This window comes from Trichosurus vulpecula, chromosome 3 (assembly GCF_011100635.1).
Source record: "Trichosurus vulpecula isolate mTriVul1 chromosome 3, mTriVul1.pri, whole genome shotgun sequence".
In the NCBI taxonomy this organism is placed as follows: domain Eukaryota; kingdom Metazoa; phylum Chordata; class Mammalia; order Diprotodontia; family Phalangeridae; genus Trichosurus; species Trichosurus vulpecula.
Window position 1 is genome coordinate 42,278,980 of NC_050575.1, and position 14,709 is coordinate 42,293,688.

Consider the following 14,709-nt stretch of genomic DNA (forward strand, 5'->3'; position numbering starts at 1 on the left):
ATGATTTCAGAAAAACCTGGAAAGATTTGTATGAATTGGTAAAGAGTGGAATAAGCAGATCTAGAACATACAAAGACGACAAAACTGTAAAGTCAAAGAACTTTGAAATACTTAGGAACTCTGATGAGCATAATGACCAACCATGATTCTGGAGGATTAATAGGAAACATGCTAACCACCTTCTGAAAGAGAAGTGAAAGAGTCAGAAGGCAAAATGAGACATATTTTTGGACATAGGGTAGAAATTTGTTTTGCTTTACTATACATGTTTTTAATAGGGTTTTCTTTTTCCTTTCATGTATAACTGGAAGGGTGGAGAAGGTGAGAGAGGGAGTTGGAGGAAAAGAAGGTAGATTTTTGCTTCGTGAAAAAAATAATTTCCAAAATAAAGAATATATGATTTCTATATAACCAAAACAAACTGATCTTGAAAACAGGATAGAGACAACTTAAGGACCATAGGTCTCCCAGATGAACATGACGAGTAAAAAAAAAACCTGAACACAAAAATGCAGGAAATAATACAAGAAGTCTGCCTCAAAATGAACACAAGTGTAGTGGATAGAATGCCAGATCTGGAGTCACTAAGACTTGCCTTCCTGAGTTCAAAACCAGCCTCAGACATTAGCTGTGTGATCCTGGGAAAGTTAACCACTTAACCCTGTTTGCCTTAGTTTTCTCATCTCACGCGCAAAATGAGTTGAAGAAGGAAATGGCAAACTACTCCAGTATCTTTGCCAAGAAAACCCCAAATGGGGCCACAAAGAGTTGGACATGACTGAAAAATGACTGAACAACAACATAAAACCAAAACAAACTGATCTCAAAAACAGGCTATATAGGCATAATTTAAGGATCATAGGTCTCCCAAATGAACATGATAAGTAAAAAACCTGAACAAAATAATGTAGGAAATAATACAAGAAAATTGCCCAGAACTTCTGAACTCAGAAAAGAGATGGAGAATTAAAGAAATCATCAGAGGGCAAACTGCAAGATACATTGTGGTTAAGTTTAACAAATTCCAGTGACAGACAACAAATTCTTCAAGTGACCAGGAGAAAGTCCTTCAAATGTAATGGAAAGGAAATTCAAATAACACAATGCTATTCTGCACCAACTAAAAACCACAGGTGGGAATGGAGTGATGTGTTCCAAAGAACTAAGCAGCTTGAGATGCAAACATGAGTGATAACCCACAAGCCTAGGCCTAATTATCAATGGGAAAAGATGAATATTAAATAAAAGAGAGGCATTTGAAGTATTTCTTAAAAACCACAACAACAAAATATGTGAGCATATTATCTGCTTTGAAAAAAAAAACCCAGGAAACAGAAATAGAAGAAAGGTAAACAAATACAGCCACTAAGCAGGGTACAAGTAACAAAATAAATACATAAAGAGATAAAGGTGAAAAATAGATATTAAATAAAAGAAGCTGAACTAAGGTAACAGACCTGAAACACCATGGATTAAACCTTAAAATACTTGCCTATAGGTAAATCAATGTTTTTTTTTGTGGATACCCTCTCTTTCCTAATTACTCAGTTCCTCAGTCTTTTCATGAGCCACTTCTCCATACCACTTTAGCTTACACACAAGGTCATACTCTTGATCTTGATTTGTACTCTCAGATGTACTACCCCCATGTTCAAAAATTCTAGTCCCCTTATCTGACCATCTATTGCCTTTTCATGTCTACATCTTCCTTTCCTTCACAAAACCCTACTTTTCATGACCTTCAACCCCTTGACTCCTCAGTTCTTCCAAGGCGCTTTCCCTTGTACTATACAGACTATTCTTTTATTGCCATCTTGACCCCTTGGTCAAGAACCAATTCAGGACATTCAATGAAATAGAGGACTTTCAAGCATTCTTGATGAAAAGACCAGAGCTGGATAGAAAATATGACTTTCAAATATAAGAATCAAGACAAGCATGAAAAGGTAAATGGAAAAGAGAAACCATAAGAGACTTATTAAAGTTGAATTGTTCAAATTCCTACATGGAAAGAAGATATTTATAATGCACGAGACCTTTCTTAGTATTAGGGTATTTGGAGAGCACACACACACACATGTATACACACACACATGTATGTGTATATATGTGTGGGTATGTGTATATATATATGCATATACAAGTATGTGTGTGTGTGTATATATGTATAGACATAGAGCACAGGGTGAGTTGAATATGAAGGGATATCTAAAAAATAAAATTAAGAGGTAAGAGAGGAATATATTGAAAGAAGGAGAAAAGGAGAGTAGAATGGCGCAAATTATTGCACATAAAATAGGCAAGAAAAAGCTTTTACAATGGAGGGGAAGAGGGGGCAGATGAGAGGGAACGAGTGAACCTTACTCTTATTGGATTTGGCTTAATGAGGGAATAACATACACACTCAACTGGTTATGAAAATCTATCTTACCCTACAGGAAAGTAGGGGGGAAGGGGATAGAAAGGAGGACAAATGGGAGGAGGGGGTAATCAGAAGCAAATACTTTTGAGGAGGGACAGGGTCAAAGGAGAGCAGAATAAATGGGGGGTGGGACAGGATGAAGATATGGAAATATAGTTAGCCTTTCACAACATGACTATTATGGAAGTGTTTTGCATGACTACATATTTATAACCTCTATTGAACTGCTTGCCTTCTCAATGGGGGGGGGGGCGGTGTGTGGAGGGAAGAAGGAATTTGGAACTCAAAGTTTTAAAAACAAATGTTAAAAATTGTTTTTACATGCAACTAGGAAATAAAGCAATGGGGTATAGAAAACTATCTTGCCCTACAAGAAAAAAGTGGTGAAGGGGATAAGAGAAGGAGGTGTACATGATAGAAGGGAAGGCAGATTGGGGGAAGAGGTAATCAGAATGCATACTGTTTTGGGGTGGGGGGAGGGGAGAGATGGGGAAAAAATTTGGAACTCAAAATCTTGTGGAAGTGAATGTTGAAAACTAAAAATAAATTAATAGGAAAAAAATAAAATTTATATTTCCAAAAAAAGAACCAATTCAGCCTTACACTGTCCTCCTCTCTTGAATCCCTAGCCCCCTTATCATACTTCCAACTAAGTCCAAGAAGACTCAGCCTTGGATCACTTCCACCAGCCATGAACCTTCACTCCTCCACACATGCTGCTGAATGACAATGGAGAAAATCACATATCCAGTCTGACAGGGTCCACTACAAATATAGGTTACACAACCTCAAGTGAGGCCTAACTGCTGCTAAACAATTCTACCATATCTCCCTTACTTACTATTTCACTCAACCATTCCACTGTCCACAGTAGTTCTTGCAAACCTTTTCTGAAACTTCCCATGGTTCCCCCTTCCTGTCCTCTGTCAGCTGAGAACCTTGCCTCATATTTTATAGAAAAAAATTGAAGGCACTTGATGTGAGCTCCTTCTTCTTCTCCCTTCCTTATCTCACATCATTCATATACCTTCTGCCACTATTCCTTCTTTGACCCCCATCTTACATGATGAAGTGGCCTCATTCCTTAACAAGGCTAACCCCTCTACTTCTTCAAGGGATCCCATTTCATCCCATGTCTTCCAACAGATTGCCCCCTCTGTCATTCCCACTTTATCACTTATTTTCAACATCTCCTTGCTAGTGCCCATTCCATACTGCCAGCAAACACGCCCATGCTTCTCCCACCCTGGAAAAAAAAACACCTCACTTGATCCTTCTGGTCCCTGCTTTATCCTATATTTCTTCTGCCCTTTGAAGCTATACTCCTTGAAAAAAATCTATCTACAACAGGTACTCTTTCTTCCTCCTGTCTTCTTAGACCCTTACAATCCAGCTTCTGTCCTTATCATTTCACTGAAACTGTTTTTTTCTAAAGTTACTATTTATCTCTTAGTTGCCAAATCCAATGGCCTTTTCTCAATTTTCATCCTCCTCGACTTTTCTGCAGCCTTTGATGCTGTTGATCACTTTCTGCTTCTTACTCTCATCTCTCCAGGTTTTCAAGGTATCATTCTTTCCTGGTTCTCCTTCTACCTATCCGACCTTTTGTTCTACATCTCTTTTTGTTGGATCCTCTTTCAGATCAACTCTCCAATCATAGCTGTCCCTCAGGGTTCTATCCTGGATCCACTTCTCTTCTCCCTCTATACAACTTCCCTTGGTGATCTCATCAGCTCCCACGGATTTAATCGCCATCTCTATGCTGATGACTTTCAAATCTACCTATCCTGCTCCAAAATATCTGCTGACCTCCCATCTTACCTCTCCAATTGCCTTTTAGAAATCTTGAACTGGATGACCAGGAGATATCTTAAAATCAATATGTCCAAAAACAGAAGTAATTTTCTTTCCCCCTCTTCTTTCCTGCCTCCACCTTCCCTATTACTGTAGAAGGCAAACCATCCTCTGAGTCTCTCAGGCTCACAACCAGGAGTCTTCCTCAACTCCACACTATCTCTCCCCTACATATCCAATCTGTTTCCATGTCTATCAGTTTTACCTTTGCAACTTTCTTGAATATGCTCCCTAACAATGCCAATACTTTAGTGCAGTCCATCATCACCTTATGCCTTGATTATGGCAATAGTCTGCTGATGGGTCTGCTTGCCTCAAGTCTCTTGCCATTCCAATCCATCCTCCATTTAGCTAGGAAAGTGATGTTCCCAAAGTGCAGTTCTGATCATATCATCCCTTCCCCTACTCAATAAACTCCAATGGCTCCCTATTGCCTCTGGTATCACACAAAGAGTATGCACCCCCCCCCCCACAAGCTTCAAGTAAAGTCAAGAAGATATTTACTAAGCATTGACTATGTGCCAGACATTGTGCTAAGTGCTTGGGATACAAAGAAATGCAAAATGTATTCTTTGTTCTCAAAGTCTTCAAAGTCCAAAGGGGGAGATAAGTAAACAACAATACACAAAAAAGAGATAGGATAAACTGGAGATAATCTTAGAGAGAAGGCACTAACCTAAAGGAGAATCAGGAAAAGTTTCATATAGAAGGCTGGGTTCTAGCTGGGACCTGAAGAAAGTCAGAGGCTCTCAGGAGAGATATAACGTAACAGCTAGAAGGGATCTCATGATGAATTGAGGGGGGTTTTGAGCATGGAAGAGACATGGATATGCTTGTAAGCAGTAGAGAAGCATTCAGAAGACAGAGATTGAATATGAGTGAGAATGGGTGATCTTCTGGAGAAGACAAGATGAAATGGGATAACTTCTGCACAAAGAGGGGCTTGCCTTGGTATGGGAAAGGATCACATTCCATTGCCACAGTGAGGGTCCAGTTGAGATTATGTAACATAAATTTGCAGTGGATTTATCATAGTTCTGTGACTTTCTCCAGCTTCATTGCCCACATGAAGGTGAGGCAGTGGTGAAGGAGGAGATTGTTGTGGAAGGCATCTAAGTGACATAAGAGAACAATGGGAAGAAGAGGAAGCTCTTAGTGAATGGGCTAATTTTTTTTAGTGAACTACATGGCAAAATTTTTAGCTGAGAGGGTGGGGGGAGGGACAGTCATGGGAGATTTAATCAAGGATGAAAAAGTGTGGAAAAGAGTAATACAATGAATGAATTAGAGAGGCAAAACATTATTTCATTGACACAGTGAGGGTCCAGTTAAGATCATGTAAGATAAATTTATAATGGGCTTTATGAATCTGGAAGTTGAACACTTGTGGATGATGGCAAAGTCAAGGGTATGATCATTTCTGTGGAGCTGAGGTTGGGTGGAAGAATGGGTAGAAAATGAGTAAACTCAGGAATATAGAGGTTAGGGTATTTGATATAGGTCTAGAAATGCTAGCAATAGCAATAGGACAAGAGAAAAAAATTAAAGAGATAAAGATAGGCAAAAGAGGATTTAAAACTATCCCTTTTAACATGATAAGATGAAGGTTTGCTTAGAAAGTCCTAGGGAATCAGCAAAAGTGCTATTTGAAATAGTACTTTAAGCCAAGATTCAGGCTACAAAAATATATCCACAAAAATCAATAGAATTTTTATGTGCTTTTGTAGATTAATCCCTGAATATTTTCTACATTTTAGAATTATTTTGAATGGTATTTCCATTTTTGTTATTGCCACTCAGATTTTGTTACATAAAAATTCTTTTGATTTTCAGAAAACGGAATGTCTTGTCTAAGGAAAAGCAAGAAGACCAATGTCATTAGATCACAGATTATGTAAAAGAAGTAAGGTATAAGAAGATTGAAAATGTAGGAAAGGGACAGATTATGAAGGGCTTTAAATACTAAACAAAATTTTGTATTTGACCCTGGAAGTAATAAGAAGCCACTTGAATTTATTGGATGGGGGATGAAGGGTGATATGGTAAAACCTAGACTTTAGGATCAATCTGGAGATCAATCTGAAAGCTGAGTACAGCAGGGAATGGAGTAAGGGTGAGACTTGTGACAGGCAGACTCCCAGTGTGTTAAGTGATGAGTCCCTGCACTAGGGTGGTTGAAATTTTGGAGAAGAGTAAGGGATGTGAGATGGTGGCAGAAGGCTGTATCTGGGAGGATGATGGTACCCAAAATAGTAATAACAATGTTCAAAATATTTGGGGGGAAGATAATGATCTCTGTTTTGGATCTTCTGAATTTAACATAACTATGGGACATCCAATTTGAGATGTCCAATAGGTAGTTGGTGATGAGAGACTAGCTCTCAAAATAGAAGTTATGTATGCAAATAGATTTAAGGATCATTTGTATAGAGACAACAATTGATTCTTTTGGAGCTGAAGTAATCACCAATAGTAGGAAAGGGAAAAGAGGGCCAAGGTCAGACCACTGGGCAATACCCATAGTTAGTGGTCATGACATGGATGAAGTTTTAACAAAGAAAGTGTAGGAGATCAGGAGAGAACAGTGTCACAAAAATCTAGAGAAGAGAGAATATCTTGGAGAAGGTTGTGATCAACAATATCAAAAGCTGTGACGAAATTTAAAAAAAAATGGATGAAGATTTAGAATAGGCAATTTGATTTGACAAGGCAAAAAGTATTAAGCAATGGTAATGAGCCTTTATGAACTTAGGTATTTTAGTTCTTAGACAACAAATACAGTCTGTCATTATATTTTGAACCTTTCTTAGTTAGAAATTATACTCCACTGAACCAGCCTTTGAGAACCCAAGGTCATCTCCACATCATGGTAAGGCTTCAGATTAGTGAAGGAAACCAAACATTTACCAAACTTTTACCTTTCTTGTATACTTATCATATTCTACCTTATACACCTTCTTTGCATATGCATTTTCATCTTCCTTACTTCTTTGAAAGCTCTATTATTTGTCTTTGTATCTAGAACCTGGCATAGTTCCTTGCACATGCTTTGTAAATGTGTGCTGGATGGAATAAACACAAAACAACTTTGACATCATCAAGACTGTACTAAAAACCTAGGACATGACTACAGGAAATAATAATCTAAAGTTCAGTTGAACATGTGACCTCCCAGAGATGAACCATGCTACCTACCAGTGATGCTGAAACCATTCTCATAGCCTGGTTTTTCGAAAGCAAAGAGCCAGCCAAAGAGGCCTCCAATTGGGGTAAGGGGCAACAGGGCCTGGGCTGCAGGATGAGGGATGTGGCTGATGGCTACATAGGCTCTCCCATCATTTCCTACGATGTAGGCATGCAGGTCTACGTCACTGAAGGACACTGGAGTATGTCCTACATGGAGATGACCACTCACTTTCCCATTGACTCGGTGAGGTGCTCCTAAAAGATGGAAAGTAGAGTTACTCTCAGTATCCACAGTAATGACAGACAGGGATTGTGAAGAGAAGTGAATTCCATAGATCATTAAAAAAAACTAAATTCTGAGTGAAAAATCTCTACTTCTTCCTCTATTGACTTCTTATAATTAACTGAATGATCTACTTTCAGCTTCATGTTTCCTTCTCCTTCAACTCTGGGGCTAACTGGTATATAAAAAGGATGAGAGGAAGAAGTTCTCAGTAAACAGCCCAACATAGCTCTGAGTTGATGTGTCTACATACAGTCCCCAAGAGACCCTTGAAAAACTGAAACAAGACCAGCCTATAACACTTTACCTTCTAGCAAGCAATGCTTTCCATTTCCATAGTACTGGGACTGGCAGTGGCAGCAGAAGCCAGTGGAATAGTCTGTGCAGAAAGCATGCTGGGAACACTCTCTGTGTTTCTGTTCACATGTTTCCTTGATAGTAGCTTGATGTGTGAATACTGAAAATAAAGTACATGTATGTGAAAAAGACCAAATTAAAAATAATAGCACCTTCCAATTGAGTCAAGAAAACTCCACCACAAAATCAGTTGCTATTTGTATGTTTGAAAAAAATACAAAAATAGGGTTTTGAATGTTACAGCATTAACATTCAACTGAGGGGAACAAATCTGATTGCTAGAAAACAAGTAATGCCTACTAAGACAGATTGTTACTACTGCTTAATTTATAAGGCAAAAACTCGGAAAAAAACCACATTATACATTTTTTAAGTCTTCAAGGTGTTTTGGTAGGCTCTGGGGAAGATAAAAGTGAAACAAGATACTATTTCTGCCCTTGAAGAGCTTACAATCTCCTACAATAGTAGGAGAGAAACGAATTATCATATAAAGAAAAGGTACATTTATTCTTATGTTTTCTGATTTTCAAAAATACAAATAGATGGTATAATTTTTCAAGTGTTTTTTCTACATTTTTGTTTTGGTATTAATATGGTCTATTATGTTTATAGTTTTCACAATACACAATAGCTCTATATTTCTGGAAATACATTTTAAAATGTTGTTATAGTCTCTTTGTTAGCTTATTTAATAGTATTGAATCACTGTTTACTAGGGATATGTCTTTAGCTTTTTTCCACCTCATTATCCCTCCCTGGTTTAGGTTTCAAGAACATATTGTAAAAGAAGGAACTTGGTAAGATACCTTCTTTTTCTATTTATGCAAATAATTTATGTATTACTGGAATTAAATAATCTTTGGATACTTGATAGGATTCACTGGTAAATTCAATTGATCCTGAATTATTTTCTTGAGAAGTTCACTTATGGCCTTTTAAATTTATTTTTTCTAAGACTGGGTAATTTAAATAGTCTGTTTTTATTCTTTTCATTGGAATATTTCATATTTTTATAAACATTCATTTAACTTGTTTATCATTTTATTGCTATCATACAATTGGGCAAAGTTGTTTCAGATAATTTACTTCATTTTTTGATATTTCTTTTTGCATTTTCATATTGTAATTTAATTTTCTCTTTTAAAAAGATAATTTAATGATTTAATGGTTAAAAAAGTTTAAAACTGGTTTAAAACTTGTTTTATTTATCAATTGATTCTATATATTTTATTTCAATTTGTTTATATTTTTTTTAATTTTCAGAATTCCTATTTTCATGTTTAATTGGAATTTTTGATTAGCTGGGTTTTTCTTTCTAATTTGATTGGTTGCCTGCCTAGTTAACTTATTTGCTCTCTCTCTTTTGTTGACTCAAGTACTTAATAATACAAAAACTTCCCCTAAGAACTACTTTAGCATTACATATGATGTCTCCTTAGTATCATTTTATTTAACAAAATTATTTGTTGTTTCTATGACTTATTCTTTAACAAGTAACAAATGTTCTTTGAATGCTTTAGGATTAAATTATTTAGTCTCCTTTCAAGTGTGAAACATTTCTTTAACGTCTCTTTACTGATTATAATGTTTGTTTTATTAGGATTAGTAAAGGATCTGCTTATTTTTTCTACTTTCATGCATTTATGAAGTTTTTATACTCTGAACATGGTCACTTCTTTTAAAAGTACCATTACTACTGAGAAATATGTATATTAATTCTGTTCCAATTCAGCATTTGTAATAGTAGTGTAGTAGTTATAATAGTAGTAGTAACAGTAGTGGTAGTAGTAGAAGTAGTAGCAATAGCTAGCATTTATTCAACGCTTTAAAATTTACAAATATTATCCTCACAACAACCTTGAGGGGTAGTTGATACTATTACCTCCATTTTACAGATTAGAAGCTGAGGCAGACAGTCCTTAAGTGACTTGTCCAGGGTTACATAGCTAGTAAGTGTCTATGGCTAAATTTGAATTTAAGTCTTTCCTGACAGTCTAGTGCTCAATCTACTGTTTCATTTTTTCTCAATTTCTATTGAGGCTCATAACTTCTTTTTATGTTTGTTTGTTTAGCTTTATGCTAGATTTGTCTTGCCGTGAAATGGAATATATTGAAGTCCTCAACTAATAGTTTACTGTCTATTTCTCTTTGTATTTTGAATTACTTTTCCTTTAAGTACTTAGATGTTATGTTAGCTGGGCAGCTAGGTGGTGCGCTAGATAAAGAGTACAGGACTTGGAAAAAAGATAACTTGAGTTCAAATATTACCTCAGACACTTACAGTTCTGGGCAAGTCACAACTTCTCTGGTCTCAGCTTCCCCATCTATAAAATTGCCATGATAATAGCACCTACTTCACAAGGTTATTGTGGGGATAAAATGAGTTAACATATGTAGAGGACTTTATAAACCTTAAAGCACAATATGAATGTTCATTATTATTATTGTCATAACATGTGACACATTTTAAAATTATAATTTCCGTGTTTATTTTAACCATATCTATTTTTAGTTGCCTTTTCTGAGATCATGTTTCTATCCTTTTCTTTTTTGAGATCAACTGAAGCATAATATATTTTGCTTTAACCCCAGAGTTTAACTCTATGTGAATCTTTATGTTTCACATCTCTATTTTTTTTCAGTAAATCACATATTACTGACTTTTGCTTTCTAATCCATTCAGCTGTCCTTTATTGTTTTATGGATAACTTCACTTGTTTCTTTTCTTTCTGATACTCTTGAAGTCCTCATGGCTATGTCATATCTCTCTCTTCATCCCCAGGGCCTCATTTGTACTTTTTGTGAAATTCCTTTCTTCTTCTGGATTTTCCTTTGGGGAGTGCCATGATCTATGCTTTTTCATCATTGCATCTAGTGTATTCTTCTGCTAACCCATATCTTCAGCCTTATAGCTTGATTTGGAACTTTATGGTAAGGGAATCCTTCACCCTTTCCCATATTCATGCATGGGGTAATCAGGCTTTGTTTGATTGTGACCTCCATTTCCTGTGCTCCTGTCACTGGCTTTCACTCTCCTCTGGTTGGTGTGAGATCAAAGCACTGGCAGCTTCAGTGTCCCTGGTCAGAGCTTTATAGTTGGTTGCCTCTCATCATGTCTGTCAGTCTTCTGTCCCTGCTGGGCATTATGTGGGCTTCAGTCCTCCCTAAGGCTTCCCTAGTAAGTTCATGTTCTCCCGTCTCTCCCAGACTACAACAATCAGGGCACTGCCATGGTCTTCCACCCCCTTGGGGCTTCCCTGTCTGCACCACTGCTCTTGTCTGCCATCTGTACTATGCTTTTTCACATGCATTCATGCTAGCTGTGCTGGCAAGATCTTCAAGGACTGTCTTTTGACTGTCCTTTGTGCAGTCCTGGACTGGATTAAGGGGCTTGATTTGGTGCCCTTGTTGGGGCATTTCGGGAGAGTAAGGCTCCTCTTCATTTTTTCATGTCACATGTTAATGAAAACTCAACACCATTCCATCTTAGATTTTTTTTAATAGAGAAGAGGTAAACCAAGAATAGTCTTATTGGATTTGGTGAAAGCATATTTCAAACATATAAAGAAAGGATACAGTATACCAGGGATGAAAATTCTGCAAGAAACATCATCCCAGGAAGGATGTTTGATTCTGGAATGAAAGAGATGATGTTCATCAGTTATTCAGCAGACAAAAGGAAATTTACTTAACCATAGGAAAAGGATATTCAACAAAGATTTGCATTTAGAATACCTCAAGTTGATTCCGCTGAGCAAAGTTTCCGGGCTTCTGAGTTACCTTCATGGTCTGCCAGCCAAGAATCACAGAACCCCTGGAACTCCTCATGGTTGTTTAGTACTCAGGCAACCAGGAAGTAATATGAATGGCCTAAGCTATTACGCTTGAGCCAGATAAGTTTCAAGAATGTCTTCTATAACTTTTAAGGAAAAACTGACCTAAATTCCATAGGGGAATGAGAATTAGATTACTCCCACCAGGAAGTAGCCAGGGGCTTTTGGGCTAAGTGGGTCAGAAAAAACAGTAGAATGGAATATGTGGCTCCAGTGAGCAGGAAGCACTCATAGAGCATGTGGGTCAGCAGCAGCCTCAGCTATAAGCAAGCTGTAGGTAGCTAAGTAAACTGGAAGATAGAGTTCTAGCATTCTGGGAAGTCCAGAAATTGGGGAGGTCTATGTGACACCTTTTTGCTGTTTTGATGGGACCCTCTCTAATTTGTAGCAAGGATGAGGCTGTTGTGCAATGAAAATGGAATTTGTCACTCTGGCTACCTACGTCACTGTTGTCAGAGATCAGAGGGTAAAGTATAGTGGGCCAGGATACTGATGGAACTGGAGAGGCATGAGTTAATCTCCCACTCCACCATAGCCAGCCAGGATTGTTGGGAATATGGAAACTGATGCAGATCTGGGGCAGTTTGAATTAATTTTGCCCACAGGTTTGTTTGACCTGGGACCCAACTATGGGCCCTCTGGTTAAGAGGAACTTATGAATGGTTTTAGGACTTTGCCAAGGAGCTCCTGAGACCTCTTTGCTGTCACTGAGGCAACTGCTTTTACCTGGGGCTATTTGAATGTATTTTTGTTAAATGGATTATTTATTTGAACTCTTGGGCTCCAAGTGACTCATTGAACCATTTATGGAACTGGAACCTAGACACTTAGTTTTCGTGGTTGTTGTTCAGCAGTTTCAGTTGTGTTTAACTCTTCATGATCCCATTTGGGGTTTTCTTGGAAAAGATGCTAGAGTGGTTTGCCATTTCCTTTTCCAACTCATTTTACAGATGAGGAAACTGAAGCAAACAGGATTAAGTGACTTGTCCAGGGTCACACAGCTAGTAAGTGTCTGAGGCCATATTTGAACTCACAAAGATGAGTCTTCCTGACTCCAGGCCTGTCACTCTATCTACTGTACCACCTAGCTGCCCTGACACCTAGTTTTGGGGATACATTAGGTCAAGGAAAAAGTTAGCATTTTTCCTATTTTTTTATATTTTTCCTAATTTTTTCTATTTTCTATATTTCTTAGACTACAATTGTTAAGTTTCTGATATGTTTCCTTAAAAGTAAAAAATTTGCCATCACTTTTGCTTGTTTTAATGTTTATGTACTGATATCTATTTTATTACTCTATGCAGTGTGAGCATTGTATCTCATAGAAGTATGGATTTTATATCTTTAAAATATTAGTGTCTAGAAAGTTTGCTTGTACCACACTATGATAGCACATAATTGTTGACCTTATCTTCTTAGCAGACTTAATATGTGCCTTATTTGTGACATGAGTCCAGAGACCTTGTCTGAAATCTTTATAGACTCATAAGCTAAGATTTGCCTGCTGGCCTAGGAACCCTGAATAATCAACTCATAAATGCATAATCTATTTTGGGGAGTCCTACATATCTTTGAGGGCTTTTCTGAGTTTATTTTTCTTTATCTGAACCTGCTTGTCCTAGTGATGGATGAGTTAGAAACTCCATTTGGATTACCTTTGCCGTATCAGGGATCCATTGAAAGAAATTTTAGAACCAAGATAAAATTTGCCTGGACCTCGAAGGGGATTATTTATGAGACATCCTTGAAGAAATTTCTATCACTCTATAGAAAATAAAAACACCTAGAAAATTTGTCTGGACCCTATCTGGATGGATTTATGCCCTGAAGAAAGAGTTCTTACCCTGGACAGTTAAGCTTCCACTTGGGTTAATGGGGTGACTTCTTTTTTATCTCAGGTCTCTATTTCCTGTGAAGAGAGCCCCATATGCTCTGGGATCTCTTAGGGACTCAGATTTCCTCCTGAAACAAGAAGTTTGACTTTAATTCCCTTTCAAAGTTGGTCACCAATTAAATCTGGCCTGTCAGGGAGAGGGGGCAGAGTAGAGGGGCACACTAGTGTGAAAGGGGTATGGTAAGTTTGCCAGTACTCCTTAGACAGTGTTGTACCCCTTGGAATACAACTGAACACAGAAAGGCCTCTTGATAGAGGGAGAAAACAGAGATTCCAGGTGCATCTACACAAGCACTAAGTCAAAGGGTTTAGTATCTCATCTAAATGTAAGGAGGTGATTTCTAGGTCACTAAGTCCTATGAGGAGAGCCTTAGAGGTTCTGCAAGGGACTAGGCTGTCCCTCTGAGAGAAGTATTTTCCTCTTTATTGTTTTTGGTTGGAGGAAGGCTTTTCTGCAAGGAACAAACAGCATTAAACTGCTAAAAAAGATATTGCTTTGTTAAACTTTGTCAATATGTATACAGAATTATAGAAGAATGTCAATTATGGAAGTTGATTATGAATTCTTGAAACTTTTAGCTCATATCACCAGGGAAGGCATTCAAAAAGGAAAAATACAGAACCTCCCTAAAACACTACAGAGTTATCCAGGATTCAGGACTATAATCTTTGCCCAAGATACTCTAGTAGATTTGTAAAGGACAACAAATATTAAAACTAAGGGAAAATTATAAGGGAAGGGATTTATTGAGTCAATCAAGTCACCCCACCCACTTAAAACAACTGATAGGATATCTTTTTAGGTGAGAATACATATTAAATGAGCATCAAGAAACATGTAACAGGAGAAGCTATGTGGCGCAGTGAGTAGAGCACTGGC

The 14,709-nt window shown here is 37.4% G+C and overlaps 1 protein-coding gene across 1 annotated transcript in view; it reads right to left on the reverse strand.

Annotated features, from left to right (window-relative positions):
* Window positions 1-14,709, reverse strand: part of NID2 (nidogen 2) — a 143,038-nt gene that overhangs the window by 83,919 nt on the left and 44,410 nt on the right. The window contains exons 5-6 of the mRNA XM_036750336.1: window positions 8,053-8,202; window positions 7,472-7,717 (exon numbers count right to left, since the gene is read on the reverse strand). Of these exons, the coding sequence (XP_036606231.1) occupies window positions 7,472-7,717; window positions 8,053-8,202 (396 nt within the window). The remainder of the gene's footprint in view (window positions 1-7,471; window positions 7,718-8,052; window positions 8,203-14,709) is intronic.